We start from the raw sequence: 17,265 nt of genomic DNA, 5'->3' as shown, positions 1-17,265 counted from the left end.
CACCAACACACAATACCTTGTGTACCCCCCCCCCCCTCCCACCCACCCTGGTAATCTTCTCACAGCGTGAGACATGAGACAAAAGTTGACTGAGCACATCATCACTAAACATTAATCTGTGGTCAAATGTTCCCCAGGGTCATGTTAGCCTTTTAGAAAGCTTATCCTGGCTTTAGAGACAGCGCAATAGCAATGGCTTGGGTTCGGGCTATAATATTGGCCAAGGTACAGACTCAAAAGCAAATTCGGAGGGCTAAAGAAACTATTTTAGGCATCTCAAATGTTGTAGAAGCATACTTTGGGGAGGCACAAGACTGAGCAGACCACAGCTTAAAAGCCTTCATGAATATTAAAGGTGTGAATGTGTGTTTGAAGAGAGGGAGTCTGGTTACCCAGACAGACTAAGCTGTACCCCTTTAATTAGATGTGTTTATCCCCAAGAGCACATCTCCAGCTGTCACACGCACACAAAACATGCTACCTGATACCGATAGACCTCGTCAGTGTGCTAACGCTAGTTAGCATTGGCTCACGAAACTACCTCAAAACTTCCTTCATACTGAACACAGATACATAAAAACAGTACCCACAAGTTCCTCCGACTCTGGGGAAGTAGATTAAGGGCCATATTGCCAAAAATCCCGAAATAGCCCTTTAAAAACATCAAATCTGATCTGAGAAAAGATCTTTATTTTATAAAAACAGCATTGCCAGTTACATACTCTTACTGAAGAAAATGAAACTTTTCAGAGCAAAGGCAAGTTCATCATATTTGTACATGAATAGGCAATGCTACAGAGAAACGACACATGTGGCAACGATATAAAAAAAATACAAACAAAAAAGTTGAGTAGTCTCCTTTGCTATTAAAGAAAAGTTACAAAAGCAGAAAATAAAAAAGTAGAATAGAGACTGCATAATGCTTCACCCACCACTCCCAACAACCATTCCCAAATCAGAAAACAATATTAAAAACACAAAACAGACACAAAATGAAGTCATAGTATATATAAAATAAAATAAAATTTTACAAAAAAATGCTCACAAAATGTGCTTTTCATTTCCCCCCCTAGTCTATGCTCAAGTCTGGTCCTACCGTCTGTTTATACTTGAGTTACCTCTGAGGAATCCAATTCTCCCGAAACATAAGTGTAATTTCTACAGAAAACCAACCCCTCTTTTTCAACCAATGCCTTTTGGGTCCATACGTACAGCACATTGTTCTGGCTAGTGTAACAGCAAGTACTGACTGAACTAGTGTTATTGTTAGTGGTATAGGAGGTTCAGAGCATTGCTGATAGAACAGACGATTAATGTTTAACATGCGGAACCAAGAATCTGCCAGCTCTATGCAAAAGATTGATCACGGAAGTGTTCCAAAACAATCCACCCTAGGGAACAGGCCCTGGGTCTGTAGTGGGGTTCTGTATAATAGTGTGGGGAATGCGTCCCTAGTGTTACAGTTTAGTGTTGGAATGTTATCGAGCGTATGAGCAAAATGTAGGACTAAGAGCTGTGGTGCTTGTTAACCGTGCGTGAACAGTAGTATTCCTGCTACCGGCACAGCAGCAGCAAAAACCCACACTCCAATAGGTGTATGAGATCGCACTCTCACAGCCATCGTTAACCACAGACTCAGGAGGGTTCCAAAAAAATAGCAAGGTAAAAAAATATTAAATAAGGTATCACAACAAAAGAAAGAGGCATTTGGTACATCTGTAAAATCCACAATTGAAAAGAACCGAGACAAAAATGATATTTGCAAAAGGAGTAAAAAAAACAAAACATGAAAGCACACAATATGAAGTCCTTAAAAATAAAAACAGGCTCATATGGGTTGTTTGTTTGTTAAATAAAACCACTCATGCACACACACAGGTCTCAGGTCTCCTGTATGGCCCTCACTTACACACCGACCTCACACGCTCCTCCCAACTACCCCAAAACCAACCAGCCTGTAATATACCTAGAAAAAGGTGAAAATAACTCCTATACAAACATTCTGAACCTATGAGGACCGAGCCCCATTGGTCCAGCACCCACGCATGACCTTTCCGCTCACCAATCCCAATCTGGGTACCACTTAAATTAAAATCAACCCTAAAAAAAGGTATAGACACCTTCCTCCCCAATCAAAACATTTCCTCTTTTTATATACAAACACATACCCTACAGATATTAAAAATAAATTCATCTCAGGATGCAGATGGCAGTAATCCGATTCACGACGATGAAAATAACAACACTTGGATGAGTATGAGGATTCTAACAAACGACAGGAAACACTCATTGAGCCAAATGTTGGATGTAAGTAACCAGAAAACAGAAATAAACAATGATTGTCAAACAAAGACGATTGCCTTGAGAAAAGGGTATATCAATATAATTTAAATAACAGGGAATATATTTCTGACGCTACTATGGTGTGTGTGTGTGTGTGTGTTCAGTTTGAGTGTTTAATATCACTCTGATTGCAACACAACCACTTTCTTTGGATGCCAACCCTCATAGCCTTGCGATGGAAGGAGAGAAAGAGGGGGATGAGAGAGAGCAAGTCCATGGGTCTCTAGTGTTCTCTGCTCAGCAGTGGCAGGGTTGGGGCAGCTCACCCTGGGTAATGCACACCATCAGTTCTTCTGGAGGAAGAAGACGATGATAAATACTATGTTATCAGTGCATGTGGTAATATTTAAAAAAAAGAGTAAAACAAACCGCACACAAGCCGATTTTGTGGTACGAGTATGTCAGTCTATACACAATATGCCAAAATGCAAGTGCCTATGGAATACTGTTAGTTTTAGGGTTTATGATACACCGCAGTGCACAAGTACAAGTCCACACAGCATACTAAACCGGTGTGAAAGCCTTCAATCAGTTTTCACTGCGCATTATACTGGGTACAAAAGCAAGGTACTGGAATAATACAATACAGACAGAGTTACAAGAGAAAAGGTCATAAGTTATAAGTTATAAGAGAACGGATGGCGATTTAGAGTCCATGCAGGACAAGAGGTGAAACGTACCATGCTGTTACATGCAGGGGGGAGAGGGGAGGGGGGGCTAACCATCGTAGGAGTCCAACAGAGGCAGGGAACCCTTTCTGCCCCCGTACACCCCACGCTGAGACGGCATGAGAGAGAGAAGAGAGAAAGAGAGAGGTGGTGGAAGAGATACCGTGAGTAGAGGTGACGGTCGTCAACCCAAAAAAGGTGTGAAGGTTAATAAAGGGAAGAGTGTTTAAGTTAAAGAAACCATGTGTACTGGGCGGCGGGGGGGTGTTACCTGTAAAGTGTCTGTGGTGTCGAGGGAGTTGTCCAGAGAGCGTCTCCTCTCCCGCTGGTCCAGTGTAGAGTAGGCTTCTAAAGTGGAAGAGCATGAAATCAACATTGATTTAAAAAAATTAAAAAAATAACAAAAATCTAATCTTCGGGTTCAGCTTTGACAGTGTTTCCATGGATACTCACCAGGGCCTAAGTCATTCAGTGGAATCATGTCTCTCTTCGCCCCTGTGGAAATAATAAAAGCCATTACATCCCGCTTGCTTCCCTACAACTCCTACATACGGTATATTTTATGTCTAACTTCAACTTTCTGTCAAAGAAGCAAGTCTGACGCAGAAAAAAATGGAATAAAACTATTCCCAGTCTCACCTTTGTCTAGCATTGGCATGGTCGTTTCCTCGTAGGTCCCGTTGGTGCGTGCGGAGGGGCCGTTGGCGGATGTGTTGAGGTTCACCGTGAAGTCAGTCTTCTTCCAGCCGTCCTTCTCCAGGGGGCGCCGCAGATCCTTATGCCCCCACACCAGCTGCAACACCTGGCCTGCCCCGCGCACCTCCCGCTCGGACCGCTTACTGCAGGACCAATAGACATGCACTCGGTTAGACGCGCTGTATGGACACACTTTGACCTATCCGTCTCAACAAACGTACACACAGAACATGCTTGTTAATGAGCTTCAGTTCAACACACACACACACACTCTTACCCGTCCTTATTGATGAGCACCAGTCTCTCGATGCCTTGGGAGGCCCTGAGGGTCTTGGCGGCCTCCAGGCTGTTGCCCAGCACCTCAGTGAGCGTGCTCAGCACAGACACCACCGTCTCCTCAGACAGAGGTCGTGCAGACTGGCTCTGGCCACACGGCAGGTCTGCCACCAGGTGGGGCACGGCGTGCTTACCTGAGGACAGGACGGCTCAGATGAGCAACAACACAGACGAAAGAGTGGCTCTGAAGCAATCCAGGAAGGAAAGACCTTTCTATATGATAATGAAGCAGTCTTTCCTCATTGTGATAACAGGCGACTGATGCAAACGCCAACTTACCGAGCAGCTCGCGGTTGCGGTTGTCGATGGCCAGGTTCCTCAGGGCCCCGGACATGGCTCTGACCACACGGTCGTTCCCATGAGCCAGCAGCTCTGCCATCATAGGTAGGCCCTTCTCCAGACGTACCGTGGCCCGGATATACCGGCCATACTGATTGAGAGAGCGCGAGAGCGAGATGGTTAGAACCATTACCATTCTGAACAGAGAAGTCATCCTGAGGAGAAAGCAGCAACCAACACCATTGGGGTAATGCGATGAAAGCAGACAATGAGACGCGAGAGATGGTGGAGATTTCAGTGAAAGGTGAGAGAGATCAGAGGCTGTCCACTCACAGTCCAGCGTCCGGCACACAGGTTCTGTATGGCTCCGGCTGCTGCCTCGAGCACTGAGGGGTTCTTGCTCTCTCTCAGCAGGGAAGTGTAGACACGCACCACCTCAGGCTGGAACAACAGCTCATAGCCTGGTAGGAAGAGGGATTTTAGGAACGGATTGTGTGTGTCGCATGTACGCTGTGCTTTCATATGGCGTTTTGACTCACCTTTGGCAGGCGTCGTCCTCTTTGGGATATCGACCTGGTCCGCACTCCCGTCATCCGCATCTTTCTGACCTGGAGAGAAACACAACCATCTAGAGATCATTCTGATTTAAAAAATACATTTGAATCGGTTCCACCTTAGCCATTTTTAATAAATACAAATTCCCCTCAATGACATTATGGTATCATGCAAACGTGGCCACTAGTTGAACAGCATGCACTCAGTATGACAAGTCCCACCTGCAAAACCTACGGACTAAAGGAAAGGCAATGTTAAGGCCAGCCAGCGTTAGGAAAAGCCCTTGTTCAGCCATAGCGCAATAGGACACTAAGAAGAGAATCTTACCTGTGGAAAACCACTCATCTAAAACAGGACGGGAACAAAAGGAGGAGGACAGAGGGAGAGGGAGGGACGGAGTGTGAAAAACATGAATCCCAGCCACCAACAAGCAAAAACAAAACCAGTCAGATCCACAAAAGCAAAACATTTTTTAAACTCAGCCCCGGGCATCAAAAAAAAAAAAAAGCACACTGAGTAGGGTTACGTTTCCACTAACCACAGATTCATCCCCTGTTAATGAGTCAGGACAGGGGCAACGGTAATCTGATCCTAGATCTTGGGTTAAGGGAAACGTTCTACCTCTAGCCACAGAACACACAGGGTGTATACTATACACCTTAAAACAGGCGGGTTACTGACCTTTGCCCTTCCGTGAGCCGAAGCAGCTGGCCTTGTTGGATCCGGGGACAGGGCCCTGGTTTAGGGGCGCGGCCTCCAGGTAGCGCTCGCAGCCAGGAACCTCCCGGTGAACCTGATAGGACAGATTTCTCAGCAGACACACACTGTTCTCCACCAACTACACACAGAGAGAGATGGAGAGTGGAGGTTTAAAAGCATCTTTATTCAATCATGTATATTGCAAAATACATTTTATTTTATTTTATGTACCACCCCAAAAATTACATAATCAGATCTAAGCAATAAATTACCTTGTTGTCCACATCTTTGCGGTTGATCTGTGATTGGACAATGTACATGAGCGAGTCCACCAATCCCGTGCACTCTCTCAGCTTCCGCCTGGCCTCGCTACGTTCTGAGCTCACGTTCCTGAACAAGAAAAGAAAATGTGACATTAAAATAGTTTATATTTCCCCTCAGATCCAACAGCTATTCCCGTTGCCTTCATCTCCTCCGCTGATCGCCAGCCCTCCATTTCCTCTCCATCCACGTGCCTCAGACAGCCAGCCGTGTTGGTGAGGGCCGTCTCCCACTCCAGGTGGCGTGGTTTGAGGCTCTCTTCTCCTCCGTCACGCCCTCTCTCCCAGCCAGAGTGCGGCACCATCACCTCGTCAGAGAGGGCGTGTAACGCGTGGTCCACGATCTCCATCTTCACCGAGTCGTGAGACGAAAGGTTCCACAGTGTGCCTGAGGAAGAAGAGAACGCATTCTTGAGCCAGTTTCATGACTCTCTGTTCTCGGAGTCCAATCACAAAGTACAGGTAACTGCCAAAACAATGTCAACAAGGCCAGCATCTCTAAAAATGGGTCATGGTCATGTATAAAATGATGGGCAGGCCATTATTTTGGCCACCGTGTCTATGCTCCCATCGGATGATAATGCCCCCATCCACAGGGCATGAGTGGTCACAATGGTTTGAGGAGCATGAAAATGACGTAAACCATATGCCACGGCCGTCTCAGGTCACTAGATCTCAAACCAATTCTGGAACGGCGCCTGAAACCTTTCCACCATCAGCAAAACACCAAATGATGGAATTTTGTGGAAAAATGGCGCAATACTGCAATAGAGTCTCCAGACATGTAGAATATATTCTGTTCTGGCTCGTGTAGTTGCCATTATTTTGGCAGTTACTTATGTATAGAAAACATTAAAAAACACCAGCTCTTTTCATGACAGACTGACCAGGTGAACACTATGATCCCTTATTGAGGTCACTTGTTAAATCCACTACAATCAGTGTAGATGAAGGGGAGGAAACAGGTTAAAGAAGGATTTTGAAGCCTCGATACAATTGAGACATGGATTGTGTGTGTGTGCCAGTCAGAGGGTGAATGGGCAAGACAAAAGATTTAAGTGACTTTGAATGGGGTAGCAGGTGCCAGGTACACCGGTTTGAAGGTGTCAAGAACTGCAACGCAGCTGCGTTTAAGCTCAACCGTTTCCCGTGTGTATCAAGAACGGTCCACCACCCAAAGGACATCCAGCCAACTTGACAACTGTGAGAAGCATCGAGTCAACATGGCATCCCTGTGGAACGCTTTCAACACCTGGTGGAGTCCATGCCCTGATGAATTGAGGCTCAATATTAGGAAGGTGTTCTTAATGTTTGGTATACTCAGTGTAGGTTCTAGAGTTGAAGTAGACTAGGAATGCTACATGATCGTACTGGTGTCTCTGTCCCACAAGTAGTACAGGAATAGAAAGGCAGGATTCTCCCCGAAACGTAAACTGGGTGCTGCGCCACCTTGTGGACAGGCTGCGCCACTACGTAAAAATACATTTTAAAAACACTATTTGTTATCATTTAAGGCTCTAGATTGCAGGAAATGGCAGTTACACATGTTCAAAAACAGAAGCCCTTCTGGGCCTTCCCCCTGCCTTACTCATAAGCACCACCTCGTTAGAGAAAAGAAACCTGGGGAGAAACCTGTAGAGCAAATGATAAGACATAACGGTAGTACTACCTGTAATGGTGTCTGTGAGGTCCTGCTCTCTGGCCTTCCTCAGTAGCCTGACTAAGGCTGGGATGCCGTCACAGTTCTTGATGGCGATCTTGTTGTCGTGGTCTCGTCCGTATGAGATGTTCTTGAGCGCCCCGCAGGCCGAGTGGTGCACGTCCTTCTTGGGGTTGTCCAGCAACGAGACCAGAGAGGGGATCCCCTTTAAACGACGCACCTCCGACTTCACCTACAGACACACGCCACCAGCATGGTCACACACCAAACCCATTTTAAAAACACACGCTGACAGCAGTGCTGTAACACTCGCAATATTCATCATTTCAAAACAAATCGGTGTTTGCAGGTATACAAAGCATTGCGTTTTACCTTGTCGTTCTTGAAGGTGAGGTGCTGGAGGAAGGCAGCGGCGTTGGTTTTGACCGGGTCCAGTCGGTAGTTCAACATGGCGATGACCTCCGGAAGCTCCGGTTGTCTCCAGGAAGTGGGCGGGCCCTTCCTCAGGGTGCTGTCCAATGACGCCATGCTTCCCCTCTCCATCGCCATGTTGACGCCCCAGGTGTAGGGGTCGACTCCTCCCATGTCCCCGTCCAAAGTGTCCTCGCAACTCCTAAGGGACCAATGGAAGTTCAGACGGGAGTGTGTGGTGTGTAGTGGTTTAGTGAGAGTGTGTGGTGTGTAGTGGTTTAGTGAGAGTGTGCGGTGTGTAATGGTTTAGTGGGAGTGTGCGGTGTGTAATGGTTTAGTGGGAGTGTGCGGTGTGTAATGGTTTAGTGGGAGTGTGCGGTGTGTAATGGTTTAGTGGGAGTGTGCGGTGTGTAATGGTTTAGTGGGAGTGTGCGGTGTGTAATGGTTTAGTGGGAGTGTGCGGTGTGTAATGGTTTAGTGGGAGTGTGCGGTGTGTAATGGTTTAGTGGGAGTGTGCGGTGTGTAATGGTTTAGTGGGAGTGTGCGGTGTGTAATGGTTTAGTGGGAGTGTGCGGTGTGTAATGGTTTAGTGGGAGTGTGCGGTGTGTAATGGTTTAGTGGGAGTGTGCGGTGTGTAATGGTTTAGTGGGAGTGTGCGGTGTGTAATGGTTTAGTGGGAGTGTGCGGTGTGTAATGGTTTAGTGGGAGTGTGCGGTGTGTAATGGTTTAGTGGGAGTGTGCGGTGTGTAATGGTTTAGTGGGAGTGTGCGGTGTGTAATGGTTTAGTGGGAGCGTGCGGTGTGTAATGGTTTAGTGGGAGCGTGCGGTGTGTAATGGTTTAGTGGGAGCGTGCGGTGTGTAATGGTTTAGTGGGAGCGTGCGGTGTGTAATGGTTTAGTGGGAGCGTGCGGTGTGTAATGGTTTAGTGAGAGCGTGCGGTGTGTAATGGTTTAGTGGGAGTGTGCGGTGTGTAATGGTTTAGTGGGAGTGTGCGGTGTGTAATGGTTTAGTGGGAGTGTGCGGTGTGTAATGGTTTAGTGGGAGTGTGCGGTGTGTAATGGTTTAGTGGGAGTGTGCGGTGTGTAATGGTTTAGTGGGAGTGTGTGGTGTGTAATGGTTTAGTGAGAGTGTGTGGTGTGTAATAGTTTAGTGTGTGTGTCGGTACCCGAGTATTGCATACATGCACACAGAGTGATTTGGGTGTGTGCTGTTACCCAGGGATCATGAGTGTGTCTCTGTCCGTGTGTATGTTTGTGTTTGTACCGGAGCCTGCGTCTGTCCAGTCCTCCAGGGCCTGGTCCTAGTCGTGGCATGGTGCCGTACCCTGGGTGCATGGGAGGAGGAGCCATACTATACTCCATATCATCATATCCCAGACTCCTCTGGTCATCCTCCACACCAAAGTGGGCCTGGTGGGCGTAGCGCATGCCCCCCAGCTCCAGGGCACTGCCCACACCCCTCACCCCTCGCCCCACCTGGGGCTGGGCTGCGTAGGGGTCCAGCTGCTGTCTGCTGGGGGCGCGGTACCCAGAGTCCAGGGTCCTGTACCCATCCGCAGGTCTGGAGAAAAGGGGGAGAAGATCAATTTATCCCAAAGAGAAGGTAATCTTCACAAAGGAATACTTATCAAGAAGCCTTTCTTTAGTGCTCTTTAGCACGTCTACAAACTTTACAGTCTGTCTGACCTGTAGCGGTCGTCCATGCGTGTGCCTCTGCTCAGGCTGGCGTAGGCCTCGGAGGGCGGGGCGCTCCTGTAGTCATCGTATCCCCCCGCGGGGCCGTAGTGGTAGTTCCTGGGGACCGTGGCTGTGGGGTAGTCCCCCCCTCCAGCCTGCCTGTAGGTACGGTCCAGAGTGGCACTGTAACCACCCATACCTGAGACGGAGAGTCCTCCGTCGATGGACATCGAATCAGAGGGAAGGACGGTACGCGAGGCGATCACCTTCTTCATCTGAAGAAGAGGAAGTACATCACAATGAGACAGGAAGTTGTAGATAATATTTTGTTCGCCATGGAGGAAGTTATTTTCAGTTCCATGTTAGTTACAGTAGAAAGTGTGTGTGTGTTCATACCGCGTTCCCTGCCCTCCGTCCATTTGTTCCATCGTCTGAGAAGACAGACTGTACGTCCTGTGAATCATCTTCTGGTGTGCAGCTCTCGTCTAGAAAGCCATGCACTGGGTCCACCATCCTGTACTGTAAAACACACACAATGTTACACACACACACACACACACACACAGAACATCTCACACCCAACCAGCACACACATACACTCACCTGTGTCCCGTTGATGTATCCCTCACTCAGTTTCAGTCGTTCTATGTCTGCCTCCCCCAGGCGCCCGTTCTGAGTAGGAGAGAGCAACAGTCAACCGAGAGAACACAATCAAATTCACAGGCGTCTTCAAAGACAGAGGATCTAACTGGGCTGTCGCCTTACAACCACCCCAACACTGCTGACATCATGACACATTAACCAAACTGACCCCGTTTCTCAGTACCTCACCGTCATGGGCCATATCTGAAAATGTTGATAATGCATCCTTCTGCCTTCTTTGAGGTAATCAATGACCCCACCATTGCCTTTCACCACTCATTTTATGTTAGATCACTTTAATGAAGGCAGGAGGATACAGGCAAAAATGCTGGGCATGTGCTGCACACTTTAGATGTGTGGCTGGGTGTAATGCCTGCTCTGTCCACAAGGGGTCAGGCCAGTTCCACCACAATATAGGAACCGGGGAGAAAAGGAATATTTCCCTTCAAATTCTAAAGCCGTTACGGTAACAAGTTAACAACAGCAAATGTCTTAAGTGTCGAGAGAGCTGTGTATGCGTGTTTTGGCGTCTAACCTTGGAATGATACATTGTTATAAACAAGGGACACTTACACCGAGAGAGGCAACACACACCCAACGTTAGTCATGAGACATTGCTTAGCACGCTGCGAGACTAAAAATGGGAGAGGAGACTGACAACCTAAAACATGTCAATTAGCCCTGCTAGGATTATAAAAGCAAAACAGCAACCCCATTCATCTTCCCTGATGTGTACTCAGTAAAAACACTTCTCCATGTCTCTTCAGGGCTCTAATAGCATGGTAAAGCATACGAGCATATGATCAACATGGTCACCTATGAGAATCACATTAGGAGGCACCGCATCGAGTTGATACTGTGTACTGGCTTAAAACGACATCATCTTCCACAACATTTTAGGTGGTGGAACAAGGCTGCATGCATGACAACTGACAGCATCCTTCCAGGTACAGTTTGGACAACATGCTGGAGCGAAGATGACGATAGCTTGAATTCCATGGTATGTAAGGGTGGTATGAAGGCTTTGGGTTGCGGGTACGGCAAGTGATGTTGGAGATATGCAGAGGTGCGAGATGTATAACGCACGGTAATGTTAAAGCTGTAGCGATATCTAAACAGTGTGTTAAAGGACAAGGGCTGAATTGCAACACACGCAGTTAAACCAAACAATCCAGAGTGCTGGTTGAGGTGGAGGAGCGGGTGGAGGGTGTGATGGGTGGAGGAGGGTGATAACGGTAATCACTGGATGATGGAGGGATGGGATAGAAGGACAGATGAGGGATATGTGAACAGATGGATGACTGGTCTTTCGCCTGAATCTAGAAAGAGGCTTAGGAAAGGCGCAGGCCACTAACAAAGTGTATTTGGGGCTGGGAGGAAATTTCCCCTGGGGAAATGGGGTGTTACCTGTGTGTGTGGGAGGGTGTGGGACGGGGGGCTGGTGAGGCGTACCCTCCTCCTCTCCTCTTCCAGCGCTCTGGTCAGCTGCTCAAACTGCACCTCCTGCTCCCTCACCGACTCCAGCAGAGCCGCGGCGCTCTCACACTGCTCCATACACTCTAGAGAGAACAGCTTTACACACACGGACGCGCCCACTACAGTGAGACGTTGCACATGGACACGCCATACACTACAGAGAGAAAACGACAGGCTCCTCCATAGCATACAGCTCTAAAGCAAAGTGCAGGACGCCTCAAATTGACCAGCTGTCAAAGACAGAAGAACAGAGATACAGACCTTCACCAGGGGGGTGTGGCTTTGGAGAAGAGGTGAGAGGTCAGGCCAAGGTCAAACGGTTGAGCCCTAGTTGCAGGGGCTCATGGGTAGAGTAGATGTAGGTCACCAAACCACAAGGCCCAGAAAGAAGAGGATGTACAGGGATAAATAAACTGCAGAGGGACAGAGACGGAGAGAAAGAGAAGTAAAGAGTGAAAATCTCATATTTACAGTTGAATATTGCAGTAAGAGGGTTGCTAAACAACACTTGAGTATGACGTTACACTCTACTGTGAAAAGAAAACGCACTCCTAAAAAAAAAAAAACAGTTATGCGAATACTACCTGTGTGTGCATTGGCTATCCCTCCAGACACAAAGCAACGGACACACCTATATTGCACAGTAGCTGTGGCTCAGCTGAGGCTGCAGCGCTTTTCTGGGCCAGACGAAACACACAGTCAGCAGAGAGACGAGAACACCAACTCCCAGGAGCCTCCTCTCCTCTCCTTTCCTTTGTTTGATGCCCTCCAGTACTGCTCGCCCGTCTCTCCCCCAGCCTATTTCTCACTCACTCTCCAAAACCTCCCCATCAGCCCTTTTCTCTCCAATCCCCCCCACCCCCTCTGCAAATGTCCCCTCTCCATCTCTGTGTCAGTTTCATTCTATTGCCAGCCTCTGTTCAGAGCATACAATAGAATGATTAGACTTCATGACATCTAGTCCAGAGGCAGACAGGCTCAGGCAGGCAGTAGTAATTCCTCTCATCTGCTGACAGAACATATCAAGCACCACCTGGTTCGTGGTTTAAAAAGTTACTATGGGGTAAATCCAGTCACTTTTTGACAGCACCCCATTTGATTTGAACAAAACCTTCCATTCAGAATTCCTTTAAGTTGTCAGAAAGTGACTATTAGCCAAAACACGACACCCACCCTGCATTCAAGAGAATCTGGTCTCAACCGATGGAGGGCAAAACAAATAAAATCTCAGATTATGTCAAATAGGGCTTTAGATCAGTGGTTACAAAACGTCATTTAAAAATAAGTTTGACAACCCTGCTTGTAAACTTTGAGATGATAGCAAACTGTTTCTTTTCCAGTGATGAAGACATGGTAAGTTGGGGTGTGCAAAATGGGTCGACTTAAGAGCACCTTTATCTCGCAAATGTTTTGGCATTCAGTTCCATAAAGCCCCTTACTTTCTGACAACTTCTTCCATTGGCAAACATGCATGGAAAAGTTGTGTTTAAATCAAAAGGGATACCGTCAAAAAATGATTGTGTGTGGCGCCTTTGAATTCAAACAAGCACAGACAAACACCTGTCAAACTGGTTTGGGTAAGGAGGGACACATTTCACCATCTTGATACAGACAACTCTTGCTACATCACTGCTAGAGCTGGGAATTGCCAGGGACCTCACAATATTATCACGATCCTTAAGTGCGAATACGATATGTATTGCGATTTGATGTTCCAAACATATTGCTCACTATAAATCTGCTAGCTAATGCTACTTAGCTACTTATTTTTACAAAACGTTACTTGCAGTCGAAGTGATATGTAACGGTACACATACCGAACCTTTGTTTGTACCGAACCGTTCGGTATGGGGACCTTTGTTCGGTCCACACTATCAAGGCAAATGAATACCTAAAAATAACACACAAAAAAAATAGGCTATGCCTATGCGCGCATTATAATAAAAATGTTAATCTTAACTGCCGCATTTCAAACGGTACTTTTGTGAGGCGCAGCCGGGGGCCCAGTTCTGTACGATGGCGAGAGGTGGGGGCAGATTGACCAGGAGGATCCTCAATCATCGTTAAATTTCCAGTTTGGGAACATTTTGACTTCCCAGGAGATTGCAATGTCGATGGCCAGTGTGTTCTGGATAGAACGTTGAAACAGTGCGTCGCCATTACTCAACTAGAGTAGCCTAGGTGTTTAAACACAATAGGTGTTTATTGCCGCGGATATGCACCCATTCCCCCGTGGGGGGGGGGGGTCAGGCAGTACCTCCTGAAAGTGCTCGAGCCACGTTGCGAACTTCTCTCGCACCCATTCCAGCAAATAGGTAGTGCCTTCTCTATACAAGCAAGCCAAACTGAAGTTATCAATGAGTTGGCCAATACACCCTGTGTTGCGCTCACTACAGATGGATGTACCTCCAGCGCTTCAGAGAGCTACTTAATAGTGACAGACCATCACATTACCCCGGAGTGGGAGATGAGAAGCATCGCGCTACAGACCTGCCCCGTTTATGAGTCACACGTATGCATATTTTTCTCTTTGTAAGAAAAACATTATAGTATAGACCTAAACAATGTCTTCGCCGTGATTATATATCGATTTCACACGCATAATGCACTTTATTTTCGTGTTTTTGATGAGTAAATCGTGTGTTTTCACAATGAGGAACACCTAAACAAAAATTAACTAGCAGTTACGGCTGGCATTTTATTTTCCAGCTGTACTGAAACCGAACCGAACAGTCACCCCAAACAAGGACCCGCATATACACTTTGTGCAGCAGGTGTGTGAAAAAGATAAGATCTACACCGCGATGGGGACGTGTCGACAAGGGGTAATAAGGAGGAACAGAGGTGTATTGTGACATGGGAAGCGGGGGAGGGGGCTGACTCACAGTTTCACCTGTGGAGGTCAGTGAGTGTGTGAATGAGTGAGAGAAAGAAAAAGACAGAGGCAGAGATGAGGACAGACTGGAACTTGATGAGTAGGACTGCCCATTAAACAGTAGAAATAGGACCTCTAGCTGCCTCATCTGGTGACTCACACGCACCTCCTCCAACCACGTTGTCGTCTAGTACAAGCCGGTCCCCCCCCCCTTCCCGCTCAGCGATGTATGTGGGTGTGAGAAGAAAAAGAAAAGGAGTTAGGGAGGATGACTGGCGGAGGAATATTTCTCAAGCGGGTTGCTTTATTTTGGAATAGAAGTGGACAGGAAACGTGAAGGGAATTTATGAGGACTGATGACATTTCAAAACACACACACAGACAAAAGCCACTGTCCACCTGCACAAACACCTGTCCAGTAACACATGCCCTTATATGGGCAAACTCAGGACAGCAGCACAGAACTGTTAACTACCTTACGGTTGGAATGAGGAGGGTTAATGAGGGTGAGGAGTAAGAGAGAAAGATGACTAAAAGCATAGCTCACATTGACCCAACCCAATTGAATACACCCTACACCAGCGGTATTCAACTCTAACCCTAATAGGTCTTGTAGACCTGCACCAGGCTGAGAAGACTGAATCTGCAATAGGTAAGCAGCTTGGTTTGAAGAAATCAACTGTGGGAGCAATTATTAGGAAATGGAAGACATACAAGACCACTGATAATCTCCCTCGATCTGGGGCTCCACGCAAGTCTCACCCCGTGCGGTCAAAATGATCACAAGAACGGTGAGCAAAAATCCCAGAACCACACGGGGGGACCAAAGTCTACCATCAGTAACACACTACGCTGCCAGGGACTCAAATCCTGCAGTGCCAGACGTACTGGCTTAAGCAGGGGGACACATGTCCAGGCCAGTCTGAAGTTTGCTAGAGAGCATTTGGATGATCCAGAAGAAGATTGGGAGAATGTCATATGGTCAGATGAAGCCAAAATATAACTTTTTGGTAAAAACTCAACTTGTCGTGTTTGGAGGACAAAGAATGCTGAGTTGCATCCAAAGAACACCATACCTACTGTGAAGCATGGGGGTGGAAACATTATGCTTTGGGGCTGTTTTTCTGCAAAGGGACCAGGACAACTGATCCATGTAAAGGAAAGAATGAATGGGGGCCATGTATCGTGAGATTTTGAGTGAAAACCTCCTTCCATCAGCAAGGGCATTGAAGATGAAACGTGGCTGGGTCTTTCAGCATGACAATGATCCCAAACACACTGCCCGGGCAACGAAGGAGTGGCCTCGTAAGAAGCATTTCAAGGTCCTGGAGTGGCCTAGCCAGTCTCCAGATCTCAACCCCATAGAAAATCTTTGGAGGGAGTTGAAAGTCCGTGTTGCCCAGCAACAGCCCCAAAACATCATTGCTCTAGAGGAGAACTGCATGGAGGAATGGGCCAAAATACCAGCAACAGTGTGTGAAAACCTTGTGAAGACGTTTGACCTCTTATATACCCTTTGTTGGCAATGACAAAGTATTGAGATCAACTTTTGTTATTGACCAAATACTTATTTTCCACCATAATTTGCAAATAAATTCATTTAAAATCCTACAATGTGATTTTCTGGATTTTTTTTCATTTCGTCTGTCATAGTTGAAGTGTACCTATGATAAAAATATGAGGCATGTAATTTTCAAGTGGGAGAACTTGCACAATTGGTGGCTGACTAAATACTTTTTTGCCCCACTGTACATAGACATGTAATCACTGGCAATTTAAATAAAATGTTTACATACTGCTTTACTCATTTCACACTATTCTATTTAGTCAATGCCACGCCGACATTGCTTGTCCAAATATTTATATATTACTTAATTCCATTCTTTTAGATTTGTGTATTGTTAGATACTACTGCACTGTCGCTACACCTGCAATAAACATCCGCTAAGTGTGTGTACGTGACCGAGTTTAGAAATCCCTGGCCAAGGCCAAAACGTTCTCGCCCAGACTCATGGAGAGAACATTTGGAAAGTAGCAAAGTAACCAGTCCATCCAGTATGCATAACAATACAGCCCTAGGCTAGACCAATTATGTACCATTACGGATAATCAACCGTAAATGACGTCTGAGAAAGTTAGACGCACATATAACAACCCTGTCCCCAACAGGTAACCTTCCCTGTTATTGTGACGGTGAGCAGTTAGCATGTCTTGAGGGTATGAAATGTGTGCGTCTCCAACAATAGACACAAGAAATGATAATTACATCAACTTTTCAAAGCTGCTGGTAATGGTGTTCAGGTTTCTATCGGCTGAAGCATGTGCGGAACCATGTAAACACGAGCTCAGCAAGTAAGAGTCTCCTGCATGCATTTGTATCTTGTGCACATGCATCAGCTGCTAGAAATCTGAACGCACTACCAGCGCTTTGAAAAGATTGTAATTATCCTTTCCTGTGGATAGATTGTCTCACATTCTTAACGCCAAAAGGACCAACTGTACAGACAACTGGTAAAGTACATTCAAATATCTTTATTCAACATTGTACTGTAAAAGGTCGTGAGAGGAAACTCCTACCCGGTGTAGAATTCAATGCAATGTCGGGCTTTCAGGCAAGTTGCCAGTCATT

At 46.6% G+C, this 17,265-nt stretch overlaps 1 protein-coding gene across 14 annotated transcripts in view; it reads right to left on the bottom strand.

The window, feature by feature from the left end:
- Positions 1 to 670: 670 nt before the first annotated feature.
- LOC109905210 (catenin delta-1) overlaps positions 671 to 17,265 on the bottom strand; it is a 29,378-nt gene continuing 12,783 nt past the window's right edge. For 2 of the 14 annotated variants that reach the window (XM_020502461.2, XM_020502459.2), the window contains exons 3-23: positions 12,023 to 12,174; positions 11,693 to 11,857; positions 10,247 to 10,315; positions 10,040 to 10,162; positions 9,653 to 9,918; positions 9,231 to 9,527; positions 7,929 to 8,169; positions 7,566 to 7,788; positions 6,092 to 6,284; positions 5,849 to 5,966; positions 5,559 to 5,715; positions 5,205 to 5,222; positions 4,862 to 4,930; positions 4,656 to 4,783; positions 4,323 to 4,473; positions 3,985 to 4,177; positions 3,651 to 3,850; positions 3,465 to 3,506; positions 3,283 to 3,359; positions 3,066 to 3,120; positions 674 to 2,636 (exon numbers count right to left, since the gene is read on the bottom strand). In XM_020502461.2, coding sequence (XP_020358050.1) covers positions 2,581 to 2,636; positions 3,066 to 3,120; positions 3,283 to 3,359; positions 3,465 to 3,506; positions 3,651 to 3,850; positions 3,985 to 4,177; positions 4,323 to 4,473; positions 4,656 to 4,783; positions 4,862 to 4,930; positions 5,205 to 5,222; positions 5,559 to 5,715; positions 5,849 to 5,966; positions 6,092 to 6,284; positions 7,566 to 7,788; positions 7,929 to 8,169; positions 9,231 to 9,527; positions 9,653 to 9,918; positions 10,040 to 10,162; positions 10,247 to 10,315; positions 11,693 to 11,839 — 2,823 coding nt within the window. In that variant the 5' untranslated portion in view covers positions 11,840 to 11,857; positions 12,023 to 12,174 and the 3' untranslated portion in view covers positions 674 to 2,580. Of the gene's footprint in view, positions 2,637 to 3,023; positions 3,121 to 3,282; positions 3,360 to 3,464; positions 3,507 to 3,650; positions 3,851 to 3,984; positions 4,178 to 4,322; positions 4,474 to 4,655; positions 4,784 to 4,861; positions 4,931 to 5,204; positions 5,223 to 5,558; positions 5,716 to 5,848; positions 5,967 to 6,091; positions 6,285 to 7,565; positions 7,789 to 7,928; positions 8,170 to 9,230; positions 9,528 to 9,652; positions 9,919 to 10,039; positions 10,163 to 10,246; positions 10,316 to 11,692; positions 12,175 to 17,265 lie in introns of those variants that run through there. The other 12 variants (XM_020502465.2, XM_031790177.1, XM_020502460.2 and 9 more) reach the window with 11 other exon arrangements.

The sequence above is a fragment of the Oncorhynchus kisutch genome, linkage group LG15 (genome assembly GCF_002021735.2).
Source record: "Oncorhynchus kisutch isolate 150728-3 linkage group LG15, Okis_V2, whole genome shotgun sequence".
Lineage (NCBI taxonomy): Eukaryota > Metazoa > Chordata > Actinopteri > Salmoniformes > Salmonidae > Oncorhynchus > Oncorhynchus kisutch.
This window is presented reverse-complemented; position numbering and strand designations above follow the sequence as displayed.